This window comes from Pristiophorus japonicus, unplaced genomic scaffold (genome assembly GCF_044704955.1).
Source record: "Pristiophorus japonicus isolate sPriJap1 unplaced genomic scaffold, sPriJap1.hap1 HAP1_SCAFFOLD_118, whole genome shotgun sequence".
NCBI lineage: Eukaryota > Metazoa > Chordata > Chondrichthyes > Pristiophoridae > Pristiophorus > Pristiophorus japonicus.
The window spans coordinates 487,563-510,757 of record NW_027250842.1 but is presented as its reverse complement, the minus strand read 5'-3'; the positions used below and the strand labels follow the sequence as shown (position 1 = coordinate 510,757).

The window sequence follows — 23,195 nt, the reverse complement described above, 5'->3', positions numbered from 1 at the left end:
CTCACCAATACCCTGTATAACTGGAGCAAGACTTCTCTGCTTTTATACTCCATCCCCTTTGCAATAAAGGCCAAGATACCATTGGACTTCCTGATCACTTGCTGTACCTGCACACTATCCTTTTGTGTTTCATGCACAAGTAACCCCCAGGTCCCGCTGTACTGCGGCACTTTGTAATCTTTCTCCATTTAAATAATAACTTGCTCTTTGATTTTTTTTCTGCCAAAGTGCATGACCTCACACTTTCAAACATTATACTCCTTCTGACAAATTTTTCCCCACTCACTGAGCCTGTCTCTGTCCTTTTGGAGATTTTTTGTGTCCTCCTCACACATTGTTTTTCCTCCCATCTTTGTAACGTCAGTAAACTTGGCTACGTTACACTCGGTCCCTTCTTCCAAGTCGTTAATATAGATTGTAAATAGTTGGGGTCCCAGCACTGATCCCTGCGGCACCCCACTAGTTACTGATTGCCAACCCGAGAATGAACCATTTATCCCGACTCTCTGTTCTCTGTTCGTTAGCCAATCCTCTATCCATGATAATATATTACTCCCAACCCCGGGAACTTTTATCTTGTGCAATAACCTTTTATGTGGCACCTTGTCAAATGCCTTCTGGAAATCCAAATACACCACATCCACTGGTTCCCCTTTATCCACCCTGTTCATTACACCCTCAAAAAACTCCAGCAAATTTGTCAAACATGACTTCCCCTTCATAAATCCATGCTGACTCTGTCTGACCGAATTTTGCTTTTCCAAATGTCCTGCTACTGCTTCTTTAATAATGGACTCCAGCATTTTCCCAACCACAGATGTTGGGCTAACTGGTCTATAGTTTCCTGCTTTTTGTCTGCCTTTTTTAAAGAGGGGCGTTACATTGGCAGTTTTCCAATCTGCTGGGACCTCCCCAGAATCCAGGGAATTTTGGTAAATTACAACCAATGCATCCACTATCCCTGCCGCTACTTCTCTTAAGACCCTAGGATGCAAGCCATCAGGTCCAGGGGATTTATCTGCCTTTAGTCCCATTATCTTGCTGAGTACCACCTCCTTTGTGATTGTAATTGTGTTAAGTTCCTCCCCCCTTATAGCCCCTTGACTATCCACTGTTGGGATATTGTTAGTGTCCTCTACCGTAAAGACTGATACAAAATGTTTGTTCAGCCACTCTTACCCGGTCTGGCCTATATGTGACTCCAGACCCCACAGCAATGCAAGAACATAAGAAATAGGAGCAGGAGTCGGCCATTTGGCCCCTCGAGCCTGCTCCGCCATTTAATACGATCATGGCTGATCCGATCATGGACTCAGCTCCAATTCCCCGCCCGCTCCCCATAACCCTCTATCCCCTTATCGGTTAAGAAACTGTCTATCTCTGTCTTAAATATATTCAATGTCCCAGCCTCCACAGCTCTCTGAGGCAGCGAATTCCACAGATTTACAACCCTCTGAGAGAAGAAATTCCTCCTCATCTCAGTTTTAAATGGGCGGCCCCTTATTCTAAGACCATGCCCCCTAGTTCTAGTCTCCCCCATCAGTGGGAACATCCTCTCTGCATCCACCTTGTCGAGCCCCCCTCATAATCTGATACGTTTCGATAAGGTCACCTCTCATTCTTCTGAATTCCAATGAGTAGAGGCCCAACCTCCTCAACCTTTCCTCATAAGTCAACCCCCTCATCCCCGGGAATCAACCGAGTGAACCTTCTCTGAACTGCCTCCAAAGCAAGTATGGAAACCAAAACTGTGCGCGGTGGCTGACCCCGAACTGCCTCGGAAATGGCCTGGCAAACCACTCATACCAAACGGCTACGATAAAGTCGGCACAGTGGGAGCACCTTCACCACACAGCAGCTGCTCACCACCACCTTCTCGAGGGCGACGAGGGATGGGCACTCAACGCCGGCCTTTCCAGCGACGCCCACATCCCGTGAGCAAATAAATAATGTCCGTGAACATTCTGACTGACACCCTGGCAAAAGTGTGACAGAACTTGCATTTCTGTGGTGCCTTTCACGACCTCAAGACATCCCAATGGGCTTTACACCCAATGTAATGTGTAGAAACGTAGCAATTTACAGCTCAGGAGGAGGCCATTCCGGCCCAGCGTGTCCGCGCCAGCCAACACAGAGCCACACGGCCCTCGGTCAGCAGCCCCGGAGGTTACATATAAACCCACGGACAATGCCGGAAAGGCAAAGAGCACCCAGCCCAACCAGTCCCGCCTCACACACCACTGCGACACCCCTTACACCAAAACATTCTACACTCCACCCCAACCGGAGCCACGTGATCTCCTGGGAGAGGCCAAAACCAGATAAAAACCCAGGCCAATTTAGGGAGAAAAAATCTGGGAAAATTCCTCTCTGATCCATCCAGGCGATCGACACTAGTCCAGGAGATCACCCTGGCCGTATTCTATTCCCTGCAGTACTTACCATTATATCTGCTCCGTCCAACCAAAGGTCACCCAGTCTAACCCCAATGACCAGCTCTAGGTCCGTAACCCTGCAGGTTACTGCACTTTAAGGGCCCATCCAACCATCTCTTAAAAGTGGTGAGGGTTTCTGCATCCACCACTCTTCCAGGCAGCGAGTTCCAGATCCCCACAACCCTCTGTGTAAAGAAGCCCCCCCTCAAATCCCCTCTAAACCTTCCACCAACCACCTTAACACTATGCCCCCCTCGTAATAACCCCCTCCACCAATGGCAATAGATCCTCACTATCCACTATGTCCAGGCCCCTCAATATTTTGTGCACCTCATTTATGTACGCCTGGGTTTACCTGCTACTGGGGGGGAGGGGGGAGCGATCGTCTGAGGTCATTGGGCCACAGACACACACATGCAGCCCTTGTATATAAAGAAAGCCTCCATGTTTAATCCTTACTTTGAGAGCTGATAAAGTCAGGTCGCACCTGATTGAGGTCACGGTACTAAGCCGAGTGAGTTAATGCATACGCAACACCCAATAAAGTACTTCCGAAGAAATGTCGTGACTGTTCCGCAGAATAGCCGGCACAGAAACGGGCCGTTCAGCCCGACTAGTCTGTGGTGGTGCTGGTACTTCACGCGCGAGAACGGCAGCAGCGGTCAGGAGCAGCCGCGGGGGGCGTACCGCTTCAGGGGAGCAGCGAGGGCAGCGAGGAGTGACGTCATCACGGTCCAGGTCGCTGACTGGAGCGCGGGGGCAGGCACAGCAGGAGCGGCGAGAGACTGCGGAGGGACGCGATCGGGGGCCCAGGGAGCGGCACACCGCGATATGTGCGCGCGCACTGGCTCCGCGCGGCGGAGCAGGTCTCCGGCCGTCTTGGGTCACCCTTTTGTCATGTATGTGCGTGCTGTTTGTCGCCACCAGGCGGCGGCGTTGTTGGAGGCCGCCGAGCAGCGCGCACAGTGTGCTGCGCAGGTATAAAAGGCCAGCCATTTTGTGAGTCAGGCACTTTGGGCCTAAATAAAGCAGAGCCACGGATGTACCTTGTTCAGTTAAGCAGTACTCACATTTGAACCTTTATTGCATACATAACACCTTGCCACTGGACCAAGGCCTCGCTCTGTCGAGCCCCGTGTGGTGGCTGGTGTGTAACGGTCAACCCACGTTAAAACAATCCACCCACAGGCATCTCCCACCCTTCAGGATGTAGTTCGGGATCTGGAATATTATCATTCAGACACTTGTGAACTCCTCCTTTTTTTGGTGTGGCAGCAAGTCACCCTCGTTTCGAGGGACTGCCTATGATGATGATGATGACCTCACACAAGTCTCCTCCCTTTCCATCTCCCTCATCTCAGCCAATCAGCATATCTTTCTATTTCCTTTTCTCTCAGGCACACATCGAACTTCATTTCGAAAGCAACGTTTCGAGTCGCCTCAACCACTCCCTGTGGGAGTGAGTCCACATTGTCACCGCTCTCCGGGTAAAGCCATTCCTTCTCAGGTCCCCATTGGTGACGATCCCTAGATTTGGATTCTTCCACAAGTGGGACCCCAGCTATTTACAATATACATCAATGATTTAGACGAAGGAATTGAGAGTAATATCTCCGAGTTTGCAGATGACACTAAGTTGGGTGGCGGTGTGAGCTGTGAGGAGGATGCTAAGAGGCTGCAGGGTGACTTGGACAGGTTAGGTGAGTGGGCAAATGCGTGGCAGATGCAGTATAATGTGGATAAATGTGAGGTTATCCACTTTGGTGGCAAAAACAGGAAGGCAGAATATTATCTGAATGGCGGCAGATTAGGAAAAGGGGAGGTGCAACGAGATCTGGGTGTCATGGTACATCAGTCATTGAAGGTTGGCATGCAGGTACAGCAGGCGGTTAAGAAAGCAAATGGCATGTTGGCCTTCATAGCGAGGGGATTTGAGTACAGGAGCAGTGAGGTGTTGCTACAGTTGTACAGGGCCTTGGTGAGGCCTCACCTGGAGTATTGTGTTCAGTTTTGGTCTCCTAATCTGAGGAAGGGCGTTCTTACTATTGAGGGAGTGCAGCGAAGGTTCACCAAACTGATTCCCGGGATGGCAGGACTGACATATGAGGAGAGACTGGATCGAGTGGGCCTGTATTCACTGGAGTTTAGAAGAATGAGAGGGGATCTCATAGAAACATATAAAATTCTGACGGGACTGGACAGGTGAGATGCAGGAAGAATGTTCCCGATATTGGGGAAGTCTAGAACTAGGGGTCACAATCTAAGGATAAGGGGTAAGCCATTTAGGACTGAGATGAGGAGAAACTTCTTCACCCAGAGAATTGTGAACCTGTGGAATTCTCTACCACAGAGAGTTGTTGAGGCCAGTTCGTTAGATATATTCAAAAGGGAGTTAGATGTGGCCCTTACAGCTAAAGGGATCAAGGGGTATGGAGAGAAAGCAGGAATGGGGTACTGAAGTTGCATGTTCAGCCATGATCTTATTGAATGGTGGTGCAGGCTCGAAGGGCCGAATGGCCTACTCCTGCACCTATTTTCTATGTTTCTATGTTTCTCTCCGCATCTACCCTGTCCAACCCATTCATAATCTTAAAGAATAGGGAGGTCACTTATTATTGGGAGGATGCGAGTCTGGGTGGGGGAGAGGAACAAAGGGATCTCGGAGTACAGATACACACATCACTAAATGTTGTGACTGAGGTTAGCAAGGCCATAAAAAGCAAACCAAGCACTAGGGGTTATTTTTAGATGTAAAGAATTAAAAAGTAGGGAAGTTATGTACCAAACCTTGGTTAGACCACACTTGGAGCACCGTGCACAGTTCTGCTCTGGTTAGACCACACTTGGAGCACCGTGCACAGTTCTGGTCTGGTTAGACCACACTTGGAGCACTGTGCACAGTTCTGGTCTGGTTAGCCCACACTTGGAGCACCGTGCACAGTTCTGGTCCGGTTAGCCCACTCTTGGAGCACGATGCACAGTTCTGGTCTGGTTAGACCACACTTGGAGCACTGTGCACAGTTCTGGTCTGGTTAGACCACACTTGTAGCACCGTGCACAGTTCTGGTCTGGTTAGACCACACTTGGAGCACTGTGCACAGTTCTGGTCTGGTTAGACCACACTTGGAGCACTGTGCACAGTTCTGGTCTGGTTAGACCACACTTGTAGCACCGTGCACAGTTCTGGTGGTTAGACCACACTTGGAGCACTGTGCACAGTTCTGGTCTGGTTAGACCACACTTGGAGCACTGTGCACAGTTCTGGTCTGGTTAGACCACACTTGGAGCACTGTGCACAGTTCTGGTCTGGTTAGACCACACTTGGAGCACTGTGCACAGTTCTGGTCTGGTTAGACCACACTTGGAGCACTGTGCACAGTTCTGGTCTGGTTAGACCACACTTGGAGCACTGTGCACAGTTCTGGTCTGGTTAGACCACACTTGGAGCACTGTGCACAGTTCTGGTCTGGTTAGACCACACTTGGAGCACTGTGTACAGTTCTGGTCTGGTTAGACCACACTTGGAGCACTGTGCACAGTTCTGGTCGCCATATTATAAAAAGGATATAGAGGCACTGGGGAGGGTGCAGAGAAGATTTACAAGGATGGTACCAGAAACGCGAGGGTATACATATCAGGAAAGGATGAACAGGCTGGGTCTCTTTTCTCTTGAAAAAAGATGGCTGAGGGGGTGACCTCATAGAGGTCTTTAAAATAATGAAAGGTTTTGATCGAGTGGATACAGAGAGAGTGTTCCCACTTGTGGGGAAGAGCAGAACTAAAGGCCTTCAATATAAGATAGTCATTGATAAATCCAATGGGGAATTCAGGAGAAACTTCTTTACCCAGAGAGCGGTGAGAATGTGGAACTCGCTGCCACAGGGAGGGGTTGAAGTGAATAGTATCGGTGCATTTAAGGGGAGGCTAGACAAGTATATAAGAACATAAGAAATAGGAGCAGGAGTTGGCCATTTGGCTCCTCGAGCCTGCTCCACCATTTAATACGATCATGGCTGATCCGATCATGGACTCAGCTCCACTTCCCCGCCCGCTCCCCATAACCACTTATTCCCTTATCGGTTAAGAAACTGTCTATTTCTGTCTTAAATATATTCAATGTCCCAGCCTCCACAGCTCTCTGAGGCAGCGAATTCCACAGATTTACAACCCTCTGAGAGAAGAAATTCCTCCTCATCTCAGTTTTAAATGGGCGGCCCCTTATTCTAAGATCATGCCCCCTAGTTCTAGTCTCCCCCATCAGTGGGAACATCCTCTCTGCATCCACCTTGTCGAACCCCCTCATAATCTTATACGTTTCGATAAGATCACCTCTCATTCTTCTGAACTCCAATGAGTAGAGGCCCAACCTCCTCAACCTTTCCTCATAAGTCAACCCCCTCATCCCCGGAATCAACCGAGTGAACCTTCTCTGAACTGCCTCCAAAGCAAGTATATTCTTTCGTAAATATGAGGGAGAAGGGAATAGAAGATTATGCTGATCTGTATCATCATCATAGGCAGTCCCTCGGAATCGAGGAAGACTTGCTTCCACTCTTAACATGAGTCCTTCGGTGGCTGAACAGCCCAATACGGGAACCACAGTCCCTGTCACAGGTGGGACAGACAGACGTTGAGGGAAGGGGAGGGTGGGACTGTTTTGCCGCACGCTCCTTCCGCTGCCTGCGCTTGGTTTCTGCACGCTCTCGGCGACGAGACTCGAGGTGCTCAGCACCCTCCCGGATGCACTTCCTCCACTTAGGGGCGGACTGGTCTTTGGCCCAGAGACTCCCAGGTGTCAGTGGGGATGTTGCACTTTATATCAGGAAGGCTTTGAGGGTGGTCCCTTGTAACGTTTCCTCTGCCCACCTTTGGCTCGTTTGCCCGTGAAGGAGTGTCGGAGTTCCGAGTAGAACGCTTGCTTTGGGAGTCTCGTGTCTGGGGGGACATGTGGACAATGTGGCCCTGCCCAGCGGATGAGGAAAGACGGGAGGAGGCTCGAGTGACACATCAACACCGGCATGGACTGGTTGGGCCAAACGGCCTGTTTCTGTGCCGTGTAGCCGATGTAACTCCATGTAAATCTCTTATCGGGTCACCTCTAAGTCTTCTCTTTTCTTAAGAGCCCCGACCTGTTTTGCATCGTATCTCGTTTTGCCTCCGATGTTAAAGAACACAATGATACAATCTTACAGCACAGGAGCGGGGACATCGTTCCTGTGCCAGTCCCTGGGTATAGCTTCCCACATGCCCCTGAAGATTGTTCCTGTTGTGTTTGGAGAAAGAGTCAGACTAGACACTGTGAGCTCGAAGTAAAGTGTGACCGCAGGCAGTGACCAGTGGGGTGCCGCAGGGCTCAGTGCTGGGACCCCAGCTATTTACAATATACATCAATGATTTAGACGAAGGAATTGAATGTAATATCTCCAAGTTTGCAGATGACACTAAGCTGGGTGGCGGTGTGAGCTGTGAGGAGGATGCTAAGAGGCTGCAGGGTGACTTGGATAGGTTAGGTGAGTGGGCAAATGCATGGCAGATGCAGTATAATGTGGATAAATGTGAGGTTATCCACTTTGGAGGCAAAAACACGAAGGCAGAATATTATCTGAATGGTGACAGATTAGGAAAAGGGGAGGTGCAGCGAGACCTGGGTGTCATGGTACATCAGTCATTGAAAGTTGGCATGCAGGTACAGCAGGGGGTGAAGAAGGCAAATGGTATGTTGGCCTTCATAGCGAGGGGATTTGAGTATAGGAGCAGGGAGGTCTTACTGCAGTTGTACAGGGCCTTGGTGAGGCCTCACCTGGAGTATTGTGTTCAGTTTTGGTCTCCTAATCTGAGGAAGGACGTTCTTGCTATTGAGGGAGTGCAGCGAAGGTTCGCCAGACTGATTCCTGGGATGGCAGGACCGATATATGAGGAGAGACTGGATCGACTTGGCCTTTATACACTGGAGTTTAGAAGGATGAGAGGGGATCTCATAGAAACATATAAAATTCTGACGGGACGGGACAGGTTAGATGCAGGAAGAATGTTCCCGATGTTGGGGAAGTCCAGAACCAGGGGTTACAGTCTAAGGATAAGGGGTAAGCCATTTAGGACCGAGATGAGGAGAAACTTCTTCACTCAGAGAGTGGTGAACCTGTGGAATTCTCTGCCACAGAGAGTTGTTGAGGCCAATTCACTAAATATATTCAAGGGGGAGTTAGATGTGGCCCTTACGGTTAAAGGGATCAAGGGGTATGGAGAGAAAGCAGGAATGGGGTACTGAGGTGAATGATCAGCCATGATCTTATTGAATGGTGGTGCAGGCTCGAAGGGCCGAATGGCCTACTCCTGCACCTATTTTCTATGTCTCCAGAGTGCCTCTCCAATCTGTGAAGCCTCCTTAAATACCTGTGCTCCCAAGGGATTGGGGGATCCCTTGGGACTCCAAGGGATGAGCCCTCTGGTGGTTACACAAGGTATTTACAGGTTTACATATATAACACTCATTACCTCTGCCACGCTGTTAACTAATGACATTTATAAATAATCCTACAGAGAGTGCAAACTGAATGATGGCCCAAAGCACCGAATGTTACAGCATGGGGTTAGATACAGAGTAAAGCTCCCTCTACACTGTCCCATCAAACACTCCCAGGGCAGGTACAGCACGGGTTAGATACAGAGTAAAGCTCCCTCTACACTGTCCCATCAAACACTCCCAGGGCAGGTACAGCACGGGGTTAGATACAGAGTAAAGCTCCTTCTACACTGTCCCATCAAACACTCCCAGGGCAGGTACAGGGGGTTAGATACAGAGTAAAGCTCCCTCTACACTGTCCCATCAAACACTCCCAGGGCAGGTACAGGGGGTTAGATACAGAGTAAAGCTCCCTCTACACTGTCCCATCAAACACTCCCAGGGCAGGTACAGCACGGGGTTAGATACAGAGTAAAGCTCCCTCTACACTGTCCCATCAAACACTCCCAGGGCAGGTACACGGGGTTAGATACAGAGTAAAGCTCCCTCTACACTGTCCCATCAAACACTCCCAGGGCAGGTACAGCACGGGTTAGATACAGAGTAAAGCTCCCTCTACACTGTCCCATCAAACACTCCCAGGGCAGGTACAGCACGGGTTAGATACAGAGTAAAGCTCCCTCTACACTGTCCCATCAAACACTCCCAGGGCAGGTACAGCACGGGGTTAGATACAGAGTAAAGCTCCCTCTACACTGTCCCATCAAACACTCCCAGGGCAGGTACAGCACGGGGTTAGATACAGAGTAAAACTCCCTCTACACTGTCCCATCAAACACTCCCAGGGCAGGTACAGCACGGGGTTAGATACAGAGTAAAGCTCCCTCTACACTGTCCCATCAAACACTCCCAGGGCAGGTACAGCACGGGGTTAGATACAGAGTAAAGCTCCCTCTACACTGTCCCATCAAACACTCCCAGGGCAGGTACAGCACGGGGTTAGATACAGAGTAAAGCTCCCTCTACACTGTCCCATCAAACACTCCCAGGGCAGGTACAGGGGGTTAGATACAGAGTAAAGCTCCCTCTACACTGTCCCATCAAACACTCCCAGGGCAGGTACAGGGGGTTAGATACAGAGTAAAGCTCCCTCTACACTGTCCCATCAAACACTCCCAGGGCAGGTACAGGGGGTTAGATACAGAGTAAAGCTCCCTCTACACTGTCCCATCAAACACTCCCAGGGCAGGTACAGGGGGTTAGATACAGAGTAAAGCTCCCTCTACACTGTCCCATCAAACACTCCCAGGGCAGGTACAGGGGGTTAGATACAGAGTAAAGCTCCCTCTACACTGTCCCATCAAACACTCCCAGGGCAGGTACAGGGGGTTAGATACAGAGTAAAGCTCCCACTTACCTGAGGGGTGAAAATGTACTTGTAAAGTTTGAAATGCCGGAAGTATGTGTCGAGGATGTAATCTGTCACCAACACGACCTGGTCTGCGTTGAACAAATCAATGCTGAATGGTGGTCTCTGGAAAAGATGGGACAGTCGATTAGCAGGCTGAGCTGACCGAAGGGGGTGGGGAGGGGGTTTGGGAATCTGCGGGTAGTGCCCGTGGCGTAGGGCTGCGTGGGAGGGGAGAGGGTCATCTCCCACCAAATGTGGGTCTTCAGTGGGACCTGGGTGTCCTTGTACACCAATCACTGAGAGTTAACACGCAGGGACAGCAAATGGTTCGTTGGCCTTTATTCCAGGAGGATTTGAGTATAAGAGTAAAGACGTCTTCCTGCAATTATACCGGGCCCTGGTGAGACCACACCTGGAGTACTGTGCACCGTTCTGGTCTCCTGACCTAAGGAAGGATATACTTGCCATTGAGGGAGTGCAGCGAAGGTTCACCAGACTGATTCCTGGGATGGGGGGGATTGTCCTATGAGGAGAGATTGAGTAGACCGGGCCGATATTCTCTGGAATTTAGAAGAATGAGAGGGGATCTCAGTGAAACACACACAATTCTTACAGGGGCTTGACAGGGTAGATACAGGGAGGGTGTTTCCCCCCCCCGGGGCTGGGGAGTCTAGAACCAGGGGTCACACAGTCTCAGGGTCAGGGGTCGGCCATTGAGGACAGAGATGAGGAGAAACTTCTTCACTCAGAGGGTGGGGGGGGGGGGTGAGTCTTTGGAACTCTCTGCCCCAGAGGGCTCAGTCGTTGAGTATATTCAAGGCCGAGATCGTTAGATTGTTGGATATTAAGGGAATCGAGGGATACGGGGATCGGGCGGGAAAGTGGGGTTGAGGTCGGAGGTCAGCCGTGATCTCATTGAATGGCGGAGCAGGCTCGAGGGGCCGAATGGCCGACTCCTGCTCCTATTTCTTATGTTATTCCCCTCTCTCTCTGCCTGGCACCTGCGATGGGGCTGATCGAGAGACCCTGATGGTCCACCCCATGAGAGAGGAGGGAGGGGTTACAATTAGCCTCAGTGCCCGCTGGATTAGCGAGGAGTGGGGGAGGGGGGGCAGCACACCAACGATGTTTCCTGGTCCTTCCCGGCATCCCACTGGGCCCTTGTCTTTCAAGGCAGGAACCGCCATTGCATGCAGAGCCTTTCAGGGGCAGCCCAGAAACGGGTCACTTTTCTCATTGGAACAGAGGAAGTCAAGCGGCAATCGAATAACAGGAAGCGCATAGTGCCTTTAACATCGTGAAATATCCCAAGGTGCCTCGCAGGAGTGTAACGCAGACAAACTCTGGGAGGCAGCAGCACAATCCGAAGGCTAGTGTTCTGAGTGGGGAGCAGATGGCAGGTCAGACAGCAGAGGGACCTGGGAGTGCTGATCTATAAATCCTTGAAGGAGCAGGAAAGGGGTACTGAGGTGACCAATCAGCCATGATCTTACTGAATGGCGGTGCAGGCTCGAAGGGCCGAATGGCCTGCTCCTGCACCTGTTTTCTATGTTTCTCTGTTTCTAAACAGGGGCATCGAATACCAAAACACAGAAGTCACGCTAAAAGCCCGTTACGAGTCACTGGTCTGGCCGCAACTGGAGTATTGTGTCGGATTCCGTGCACCGCACTGTAGGGAGGGGTGCGAAGCCTTGGAGAGGGTGAGGAGGAGATTGAGCAGAATGGTTCCAGGGATGTGGGACTTCAGTTACGTGGGGAGACTGGAGAAGCTGGGGCTGTTCTCCTTGGAGCAGAGAAGGTTGAGAGGAGATTTAATAGAGGGGTTCAAAATCATGAGGGTTCTCCTCACCCCCCTCCCTCTGCCCCCCCCCTCCCCTCTCTCCCTCCGTCTCCCCTTCTCTCTCTCTGTGTTTGAACCTCGCCCTCTCTCTCTCTCCGTCTCTCCTCACTCTCTCTGTGTTCCCCCCCCATCTCTCTTTCGCTCCTCCACCCCCTCTCTCTCTCTCCGTCTCTCTGTTTCCCCCCCTCTCTCTCTTTTCTGTCCTCCTCTGTCTGTCTCTCTCTCTCTCTCTCCCCGTCTCCGTCTCTCTCTCTCTCTGTCTCTCTCTCTCTCTCTCTCTCTGTCTCTCTCTCTCTCCCCTCCCTCCCTCTCTGTCTCTCTCTCTCTCTGTCTCTCTCTGTCTGTCTCTCTCTCTCTCTCCCTCTCTGTCTGTCCCCCTCTCTCTCTCTGTCCCCTGTCTCTCTCTCTCACTCTCTCTCTCTCTCTCTCTCTCTCTGACCCTCTTTCTCTCTCTCTGACCCTATTTCTCTCTCTCTCTGTCCCCCTCTCTCTCTCTCCTCTCTCTGACCCCCCGCCCCCTCTCTCTCTCTCTCTCTGACCCCCCGTCCTCTCTCTCTCTCTCTCTCTCTCTCTCTCTGTCCCCCTCTCTTTCTTTCTCTCTCTGATGCCCCCCCTCTCTCTCTCTCTCTGTCCCCCTGTCTCTCTCTCTCTCTCTCTCTCTCTGTCCCCCTCTCTCTCTCTGACCCCCCCCTCTCTGACCCCTCCCTCTCTCTGACGCCCCCCCCTCTCTCTCTCTCTCTGTCCCCCTGTCTCTCTCTGACCCCCCCCCCTCTCTGACCCCTCCCCTCTCTCTGACGCCCCCCCCCTCTCTCTCTCTCTCTGTCCCCTGTCTCTCTCTGACCCCCCCCTCTCTGACCCCCGCCTCTCTCTGACGCCCCCCCCTCTCTCTCTCTCTCTCTCTCTCTCTCTCTCTGTCCCCCTCTCTCTCTCTGACCCCCCCTCTCTGACCCCTCCCCTCTCTCTGACGCCCCCTCTCTCTCTCTCTCTCTGTCCCCCTGTCTCTCTCTGACCCCTCCCCTCTCTCTGACGCCCCCCCTCTCTCTCTCTCTCTGTCCCCGTCTCTCTCTGACCCCCCCCTCTCTGACGCCCCCCCCTCTCTCTCTCTCTCTGTCCCCCTGTCTCTCTCTGACCCCCCCCTCTCTGACCCCCGCCTCTCTCTGACGCCCCCCCCCTCTCTCTCTCTCTCTCTCTCTCTCTCTGTCCCCCTGTCTCTCTCTGACCCCCCCCTCTCTGACCCCCCCCCCTCTCTGACGCCCCCCCCTCTCTCTCTGTCCCCCTCTCTCTCTCTGACCCCCCCCCCTCTCTGACCCCTCCCCTCTCTCTGACGCCCCTCTCTCTCTCTCTTTCTCTCTCTCTCTGTCCCCCTCACTGTCTCGGTCCCCCCCCCCCCCTCTCTGACCCTCACCCTCTCTGACGCCCCCCCCTCTCTGTCCCCCTCTCTCTCTCTGACCCCCCCCCCCCTCTCTCTGACCCCCCCCCTCTCTGACCCCTCCCCTCTCTCTGACGCCCCCTCTCTCTCTCTCTCTCTCTCTCTCTCTGTCCCCCTCACTGTCTCGGTCCCCCCCCCCTCTCTGACCCCTCCCCTCTCTCTGACGCCCCCTCTCTCTCTCTCTCTCTCTCTCTCTCTCTGTCCCCCTCACTGTCTCGGTCCCCCCCCCCCACACTCAATTCCCTAGCTTGGTCCTCCAACATTGCCCGTCCCTGCCTGTCACGTACCCGCACTGAGTGACACAAGACGAGTTCTGTGGTGTATTGAAAGCACTCCTGCACGTTCCCGAGAGATGTTCCTGGAAGAGAAAAAAAAGACGCCAACGAGAGTCGAAGATAAATAGTTACAGTCGCTCCTTGTGCCCTCTGACCTCTCCATCCCTGTCCCTTGCACACGGTGTGACAATTATTCACCGTCTATTGATATTGCAAGCTTTTCACTCTGATGCCATTACCATCACCGAATCCCCCCACCATCAACATCCCGAGGGTCACCATTGACCAGAAACTGAACTGGACCAGCCACATAAATACTGTGGTAACAAGAGCGGGTCAGAGGCTGGGTATTCTGTGTCTCACCTCCTGACTCCCCAAAGCCTTCCCACCATCGACAAGGCACAAGTCAGGAGTGCGATGGAACACTCCCCACTTGCCTGGATGAGTTGCAGCTCCAACAAACACTCGAGAAGCTCGACACCATCCAGGACAAAGCAGCCGCTCGATCGACACGCTCCCCACCACCTTCAACACTCACTCCCTCCACCACCGGCGCCCCCTGGCTGCAGTGTGGTCCATCCACAAGATGCACCGCGGCAACTGGCCAAGGCTTCTTCGACAGCAAACCCGCGGCCTCTACCGCCCAGAAGGTCAAGGGCAGCAGGTCCATGGGAACACCACCATCTCCACGTTCCCCTCCCAGTCACACACCATCCCGACTGGGAAATATATCGGCCGTTCCTTCATCGTCGTTGGGTCACAATCCTGGAACTCCCTCCCTAACAGCACTGTGGGAGCACCTTCACCACACGGACTGCAGCGGTTCAAGAAGGCGGCTCACCACCACCTTCTCAAGGGGCGACAAGGGATGGGCAATAAACGCCGGCCTTGGCCAGCGACGCCCAGATCTTGAGAATGAATGGAACACAAGGGTCTTTTATCCCACAAGAGCATCATTTAATCCCAGTAAGGTAAAGGCCTCCACTTAACGCTGCAGTCATCTTGCATCGGCAGATTAGGAAAAGGGGAGGTGCAACGAGACCTGGGTGTCATGGTACATCAGTCATTGAAAGTTGGCATGCAGGTGCAGCAGGCGGTGAAGAAGGCAAATGGCATGTTGGCCTTCATAGCGAGGGGATTTGAGTATAGGAGCAGGGAGGTCTTGCTGCAGTTGTACTGGGCCTTGGTGAGACCACACCTGGAATATTGTGTTCAGTTTTGGTCTCCTAATCTGAGGAAGGACATTCTTGCTATTGAGGGAGTGCAGCGAAGGTTCACCAGACTGATTCCCGGGATGGCCGGACTGACATATGAAGAAAGACTGGATCGACTGGGCCTGTATTCACTGGAGTTTAGAAGAATGAGAGGGGATCTCATAGAAACAAATAAAATTCTGACGGGATTGGACAGGTTAGATGCAGGAAGAATGTTCCCGACGTTGGGGAAGTCCAGCACCAAGGGACACAGTCTAAGGATAAGGGGTAAGCCATTTAGGACCGAGATGAGGAGAAACTTCTTCACCCAGAGAGTGGTGAACCTGTGGAATTCTCTACCACAGAAAGTTGTTGAGGCCAATTCACTAAATATATTCAAAAGGGAGTTAGATGTGGGCCTTACGGCTAAAGGGATCAAGGGGTCTGGAGAGAAAGCAGGAAAGGGGTACTGAGGGAATGATCAGCCATGATCATATTGAATGGTGGTGCAGGCTCGAAGGGCCGAATGGCCTACTCCTGCACCTATTTTCGATGTTTCACTCAGCAAGATTCCACAAGCAGTCTCTCTACCCTGGCCAGACCCCTCATGATTTTGAACATCGCGAAAAAATCTCCTCTCGACCTTCTCTGCTCCAAGGAGAACATCCCCAGCTTCTCTCGTCTCTCATCCCTGGAATCATTCTCGTAAATGTTTTCTGCAGCCTCTCTAAGGCCTTCTCATCCTTCCTGAAGTGTGGTGTCCGCGACCAGGCCCAACATCCCCAGCATCGAAGCACTGACCACACTCGACCAGCTCCGCTGGGCAGGGCCACATTGTCCGCATGTCCCCCCCAGACACGAGACTCCCCAAAGCAAGCGCTCTACTCGGAACTCCTTCACGGCAAGCGAGCCAAAGGTGGGCAGAGGAAACGTTACAGGGACCACCCTCAAAGCACTCCCTGATATAAAGTGCAACATCCCCACCGACACCTGGGAGTCCCTGGGCCCAAAGACCAGTCCGCCCCTAAGTGGAGGAAGTGCATCCGGGAGGGCGCTGAGCACCTCGAGTCTCGTCGCCGAGAGCGTGCATAAACCAAGCGCAGGCAGCGGAAGGAGCGTGCGGCAAACCAGTCCCACCCTCCCCTTCCCTCAACGTCTGTCTGTCCCACCTGCGACAGGGACTGTGGTTCCCCGTATTGGGCTGTTCAGTCACCTAAGAACTCACTTCAGGAGTGGAAGCAAGTCTTCCTCGATGCTGAGGGACTGCCGATGATGATGATGAAAGGGCGGTGCCCAGAATTGGACACGATACTCCAGTTAAGGCCGAACCAGTGATTTATAAATGTTCACCATGAGGAGGCCATTCAGCCCCTTGAGCCTGCTCCGCCAATCTGTCAATCGTGGCTGATCGATACCTCAACTCTCATCGATCCGCCGTTGCTCCCTATCCCCTGATACCTTTCGCCAACAAAAATCTATCCATCTTAGTTTTGAAAGCTGGAAGACACCATCATGTTCTGGACTCTTCCCCGCTCTGCCCAGAGGAAATAGTTTCCCACTATCTACCCAATCAAATCCTTCAGCTCATCCGCTGCTGAAGCCCTCATCTGTGCCTTAGTTACCTCTAGACTTGACTATTCCAACGCACTCCTGGCCGGCCTCCCACATTCTATCCGACGTCAACTAGAGGTGATCCAAAACTCGGCTGCCCCCGTGTCCTAACTCACACCAAGTCCCACTCACCCATCACCCCCTGTGCTCACTGCCCCGTGTCCTAACTCACACCAAGTCCCACTCACCCATCACCCGCTGTGCTCACTGCCCCGTGTCCTAACTCACACCCAGTCCCACTCACCCATCACCCCCTGTGCTCACTGCCCCGTGTCCTAACTCGCACCGAGTCCCGCTCACCCATCACCCTCTGTGCTCGCTGCCCCCGTGTCCTAACTCACACCGAGTCCCACTGACCCATCACCCCCTGTGCTCACTGACCCCGTGTCCTAACTCACACCGAGTCCCGTTCACCCATCACCCCCTGTGCTCACTGCCCCCGTGTCCTAACTCACACCGAGTCCCGTTCACCGATCACCCCCTGTGCTCACTGCCCCGTGTCCTAACTCACACCGAGTCCCACTCACCCATCACCCCCTGTGCTCACTGCCCCCGAGTCCTAACTCACACCCAGTCCCACTCACTCATCACCCCCTGTGCTCGCTGCCCCGTGTCCTAACTCACACCGAGTCCCACTCATCCATCACCCCCTGTGCTCGCTGCCCCGTTTCCTAACTCACACCGAGTCCCGTTCACCCATCACCCCCTGTGCTCCCTGCCCCGTGTCCTAACTCACACCGAGTCCCGCTCACCCATCACCCCCTGTGCTCGCTGCCCCGTGTCCTAACTCACACCGAGTCCCATTCACCCTTCACCCCCTGTGCTCGCTGGCCTACATTGGCTTCCGGTTAAGCAACACCTCGATCTCCAAATTCTCATCCTTGTTTTCAATTCCCTCCATGGCCCTCGCCCCCTCCCTATCCCTGTAATCTCCTCCAGCCTCTACAACCCTCCCTATCTCTGTACCCTCCTCCAACCCCTACACCTCTCCCTATCTCTGTAACCTCCTCCAGCCCCTACACCCCTCCCTATCTCTGTAACCTCCTCCAGCCCCTACGCCCCTCCCTATCTCTGTAACCTCCTCCAGCCCTTGCGCCCCTCCCTATCTCTGTAACCTCCTCCAGCCCATACGCCCCTCCCTATCTCTGTAACCTCCTCCAGCCCCTACACCCCTCCCTATCTCTGTAACCTCCTCCAGCCCCTACGCCCCTCCCTATCTCTGTAACCTCCTCCAGCCCCTACGCCCCTTCCTATCTCTGTAACCTCCTCCAGCCCCTGCGCCCCTCCCTATCTCTGTAACCTCCTCCAGCCCCCACAACCCCCCCGAGATGTCTGCGCTCCTCTAACTCTGCCCTCCTGACCATCCCTGATTATAATCGCTCCACCATCGGTGGCCGTGCCTTCTGTTGCCTGGGCCCCCAAGCTCTGGAACTCCCTCCCCAAACCTCTCCGCCTCTCTAGCTTACTTTCCTTCTTCAAGACGCGCCTTAAAACCTGCCTTTTTTGAGCCAGCTTCCTGCCCTAGTTTCTCCTTGTGCAGCTCGGTGTCAAATATTTTATCTCATAATACTCCGGTGAAGCGTCTTGGGACATTTCACTGCGTTAAAGGCGCCATATAAATATAACTTGTCGTTTAATCCTCAAACACCTCAATTAGATCACACATTACTCTTCTTAGCTCAAGGGAAAGCAAGCCTGGTCTATGCAACCTCACCCTTAACCTTCAAATCATTCTGGTGAATTTGTGCTGAAAAATCTCCAAGGCATCATACCCTTCCTACGGTGCGTTACCCAGAATTGTACGCACTCGGGTTTATTTCAAGAGGCATAGAATTTTAAAGTGGGGAAGTTATGCGAACCCAGTAGAGAACCTTGGTTAGACCACACTTGGGTGTACTGTGTACAGTTCCCTTGAAAAAAAGACGGCTGAGAGGTAACCTAACAGAGGTCTTAAAAATGATGAAAGATTTTGATCGAGTGGATACAGAGAGAATGTTTCCACTTGTGGGGAAGAGCAGAACTCGAGGCCATCAATATAAGATAGTCACCGATAAATGCAATGGGGAATTCAGGAGAAACTTCTTTACCCAGAGAGGGGTGAGAATGTGGAACTCGCTGCCACAGGGAGTGGTTGAAGTGAATAGTATCGGTGCATTTAAGGGGAGGACCGTGTACAGTCGACACCTCAAGTCGCTGGAGAAATACCACCAACGATGTCTCCGCAAGATCCTGCAAATCCCCCGGGAGGACAGACGCACCAACGTTAGCGTCCTCGACCAGGCCCAACATCCCCAGCATCGAAGCACTGACCACACTCGACCAGCTCCGCTGGGCAGGGCCGCATTGTCCGCATGTCCCCCCCCAGACACGAGACTCCCCAAAGCAAGCGCTCTACTCGGAACTCCTTCACGGGCAAACGGGCCAAAGGCGGGCAGAGGAAACGTTACAAGGGACCCACCCTCAAAGCCCTCCCTGATATAAAGTGCAACATCCCCACCGACACCTGGGAGTCCCTGGGCCCAAAGACCAGTCGGCCCCTAAGTGGAGGGAGTGCATCCGGGAGGGCGCTGAGCACCTCGAGTCTCGTCGCCGAGAGCGCGCAGAAACCAAGCGCAGGCAGCGGAAGGAGCGTGCGGCAAACCAGTCCCACCCTCCCCTTCCCTCAACGTCTGTCTGTCCCACCTGTGACAGGGACTGTGGTTCCCCGTATTGGGACTGTTCAGCCACCGAAGGACTCATGTTAAGAGTGGGAGCAAGTCTTCCTCGATTCCGAGGGACTGCCTATGATGGTGGTGATGAGACATCCATGAGGGAGAAGGGAATAGAGGGTTGTGCTGATAGAGTTAGATGAGGAAAGACGGGAGGAGTATCGAGTAGAACATAAACGCCAGCCTGGACTGAACGGTCTGTTTCTGTGCCGTATACCCTGTGTAATCTAGTTACTCCAGACAGGGTCTGACCAGAGATCTGTCCACACCCCTTTGTATTCCAGCCCTCTCCAGACAAAGGCCAACAAGCAATTAGCTTCTTTGACTATTCTATTGCGCCTGTAGCTTTTCGTGATTTCAAACCTTGGCCCCCTTAAATCTCTCTGCTTCTCCCTTCCCGCCATTTCGAAAGCACTCTGGTCGATCATTGTCGGGTGCAAAGCGGATGTCTTCACACTTGCCCGACACTGAACTCCACCTGCCACAGCTTTGCCCACTCGTTATCATCATCATCATCATAGGCAGTCCCTCAGCATCGAGGAAACATAGAAAATAGGTGCAGGAGTAGGCCATTCGGCCCTTCGAGCCTGCACCACCATTCAATAAGATCATGACTGATCATTCCCTCAGTACCCCTTTCCTGCTTTCTCTCCACACCCCTTGATCCCTTTAGCCGTAAGGGCCACATCTAACTCCCCCTTGAATATATCGAACGAACTGGCCTCAACAACTTTCTGTGGTAGAGAATTCCACAGGTTCACCACTCTCTGGGTGAAGAAGTTTCTCCTCATCTCGATCCTAAATGGCTTACCTCTTATCCTCAGACTGTGACCCCTGGTTCTGGACTTCCCCAATATCGGGAACATTCTTCCTGCATCTAACCTGTCCAATCCCGTCAGAATCTTATACGTTTCTATGAGATCCCCTCTCCTTTTTCTAAACGCCAGTGTATAAAGGCCCAGTCAATCCAGTCTCTCCTCATATGTCAGTCCTGCCATCCCGGGAATCAGTCTGGTGAACCTTCGCTGCACTCCCTCAATAGCAAGAATGTCCTTCCTCAGATTAGGAGACCAAAACTGTACACAATACTCCAGGTGAGGCCTCACCAAGGCCCTGTACAACTGTAGCAACACCTCCCTGCTCCTATACTCAAATCCCCTCACTATGAAGGACAACATGCCTTCACCACCTGCTGTACCTGCATGCCAACCTTCAATGACTGATGTACCATGACACCCAGGTCTCGTTGCACCTCCCCTTTTCCTAATCTGCCGCCATTCAGATAATATTCTGCCTTCGTGTTTTTGCCCCCAAAGTGGATCACCTCACATTTATTCACATTATACTGCATCTGCCATGCATTTGCCCACTCACCTAACCTGTCCAAGTCACCCTGCAGCCTCTTAGCGTCCCCCTCACAGCTCACACCGCCACCCAGCTTAGTGTCATCTGCAAACTTGGAGATATTACACTCAATTCCTTCATCAGAGGAAGACTAGCTTCCACTCTTAAAATGAGTCCTGTTATGTGTGCAGTAAAGGTGCAAGCTGAGTACTGGTCAACGTAGCAAGGTACAACCTTGGCTCTGCTGTATTACAGCCCAAAGTGACTGACTCTCTAAATGGCTGGCCTTTTATACCAGAGCAGCATCATGTGCGTGCTGCTCAGTGGCTTCCAACAATGACGCCATCTGGTGGCTACAAACAGAATGTACCTACATGACAAGTCCTTAGGTGGCTGAACAGCCCAATACGGGGAACCACAGTCCCTGTCACAGGGTGGGACAGACAGACGTTGAGGGAAGGGGAGGGTGGGACTGGTTTGCCGCACGCTCCTTCCGCTGCCTGCGCTTGGTTTCTGCACGCTCTCGGCGACGAGACTCGAGGTGCTCAGCACCCCCTCCCGGATGCACTTCCTCCACTTAGGGGCGGACTAGTCTTTGGGCCCAGGGACTCCCAGGTGTCGGTGGGGATGTTGCACTTTATATCAGGGTGTCCTTGTTGTTATATATGTAAACCCGTAAATACCTTGTTTAGCCACCAGAGGGCTCATGCCCTTGAGTCCCGAGGGATCCCACAATCTCTTGGGAGCACCTGTACCTAAGGAGGTCTCACAGGCTGGAGAGGACGATGGTCACACCTTACTTTGAGCTCACAGTATCTGGTCAGATTCCTTACTCAAGACACAACACCTTCGGCTCGCTTGCCGTGAAGGAGTTCCGAGTAGAGCGCTTGCTTTGGGGAGTCTCGTGTCTGGGGGACATGCGGACAATGTGGCCCTGCCCAGCGGAGCTGATCGAGTGTGGTCAGTGCTTCGATGCTGGGGATGTTGGGCCTGGACGCTAACGTTGGTGCGTCTGTCCTCCCGGGGGATTTGCAGGATCTTGCGGAGACAGCGTTGGTGGTATTTCCCCAGCGACTTGAGGTGTCTACTGTACATGGTCCCACGTCTCTGAGCCATACAGGAGGGCGGGTATCTATCAATGCTCCTTTACGCTCCCACCTACACCGTTGACTATGCATCGCTGAACTTCATTGCTCAGGCTGGTAGTCCCTCCCCCTCGCTCTCACTCCCTCTCCTTCCCCCTCACTCCCTCTCCCTCAATCCCTCTCCCTCTTCCTCCCCTTCCTCCCCCTCGCTCCCACTCCCTCCCCTTCCCCCTCGCTCCCCTTCCCCCTCGCTCCCTCTCCCTCAGTCCCTCTCCTTCGCTCCCTCCCCCTCGTTCCCTCTCTCTCTGCCTCCCCCTCCCACTCATTCTCTCTCCCTCCCCCATGCTCCCTCTCCCTTCCCCCATGCTCCTCCCCCCCACCCCCTCGCTCCTCCTCCCCCCTCCCCCCTCCCTCGCCCCACCCCCCCCAGGGCGGTCCTACCTGTGCAGGCCCGGTGAAGTCGCTTGACAATGGAGAAGAAGGCCGAGGTCTGCTCCTTGTTGAAGCCGTGGGCCTTGGCGAAGAGCAGGGTGTAGACATAGAGATCGAGGAGGATGGCCTCGTGCGGCTCCGTCCCATCGAGTGAGATACACAGCAGCTGGTGCAGGGCTCTGTGTGGGGGGGGGGGAGGGGGAGAGAGAGAGAGGGGGTGGAGAGAGGGATAGGGGAGGGAGAGAGAGGGGGAGGGAGAGGGGGAGGGAGGGAGAGTGGGGGAGGGGGAGGGGGGAGAGTGGGGGAGGGAGAGGGGGTGGAGAGAGGGATAGGGGAGGGAGAGAGAGGGGAGGGAGAGAGGGAGGGGGTGAGAGTGGGGGAGGGAGAGTGGGGGAGGGAGAGGAGGGGGAGAGAGGGGGAGGGGAGGTAGAGAGGGAGAGGGGGAGGGGGAGGGAGGGGAGAGTGGGGGAGGGGGGGAGAGTGGGGGAGGGAGAGGGTGTGGAGAGAGGGATAGGGGAGGGAGGAGAGGGGGAGGGGGTAGAGAGGGAGAGGGAGAGGGGGGAGAGGGAGGGGGGAAGAGTGGGGGAGGGAGAGGGGGAGGTGGATAGAGAGGGAGAGTGGGGGGGGAGGGAGAGGGGGGAGAGGGAGGGGGGAGAGTGTGGGGGAGGGGAGAGTGAGGGAGGGAGGGGGTAGAGAGGGAGGGGGGAGAGTAGGGGAGGGGGAGGGGGCGAGAGAGAGAGAGAGAGAGGGGAGGGGGAGGAAGGAAGAAGAGGGGGAGAGGAAGAGAGGGAGAGAGAGAGAGGGGGAGGGGGAGAGGAAGAGAGGGGAGAGGAAGAGGGAGAGGAAGAGGGAGAGAGGGGGAGGGAGAGAGGGTGGGAGGGGGAGGGAGAGAGGGGGGAGGGGGAGGGGGAGAGGGGGGAGGGGAGAGTGGGGGAGGGAGGGAGAGGAGAGGAGGGGTGGAGGAAGAGA

The 23,195-nt window shown here is 53.5% G+C and overlaps 1 protein-coding gene across 1 annotated transcript in view; it reads right to left on the bottom strand.

The window, feature by feature from the left end:
- LOC139242053 (cilia- and flagella-associated protein 119-like) overlaps nucleotides 1–23,195 on the bottom strand; it is a 50,898-nt gene that overhangs the window by 9,358 nt on the left and 18,345 nt on the right. The window contains exons 4-6 of the mRNA XM_070870196.1: nucleotides 22,236–22,405; nucleotides 13,866–13,936; nucleotides 10,316–10,432 (exon numbers count right to left, since the gene is read on the bottom strand). Coding sequence (XP_070726297.1) covers nucleotides 10,316–10,432; nucleotides 13,866–13,936; nucleotides 22,236–22,405 — 358 coding nt within the window. The remainder of the gene's footprint in view (nucleotides 1–10,315; nucleotides 10,433–13,865; nucleotides 13,937–22,235; nucleotides 22,406–23,195) is intronic.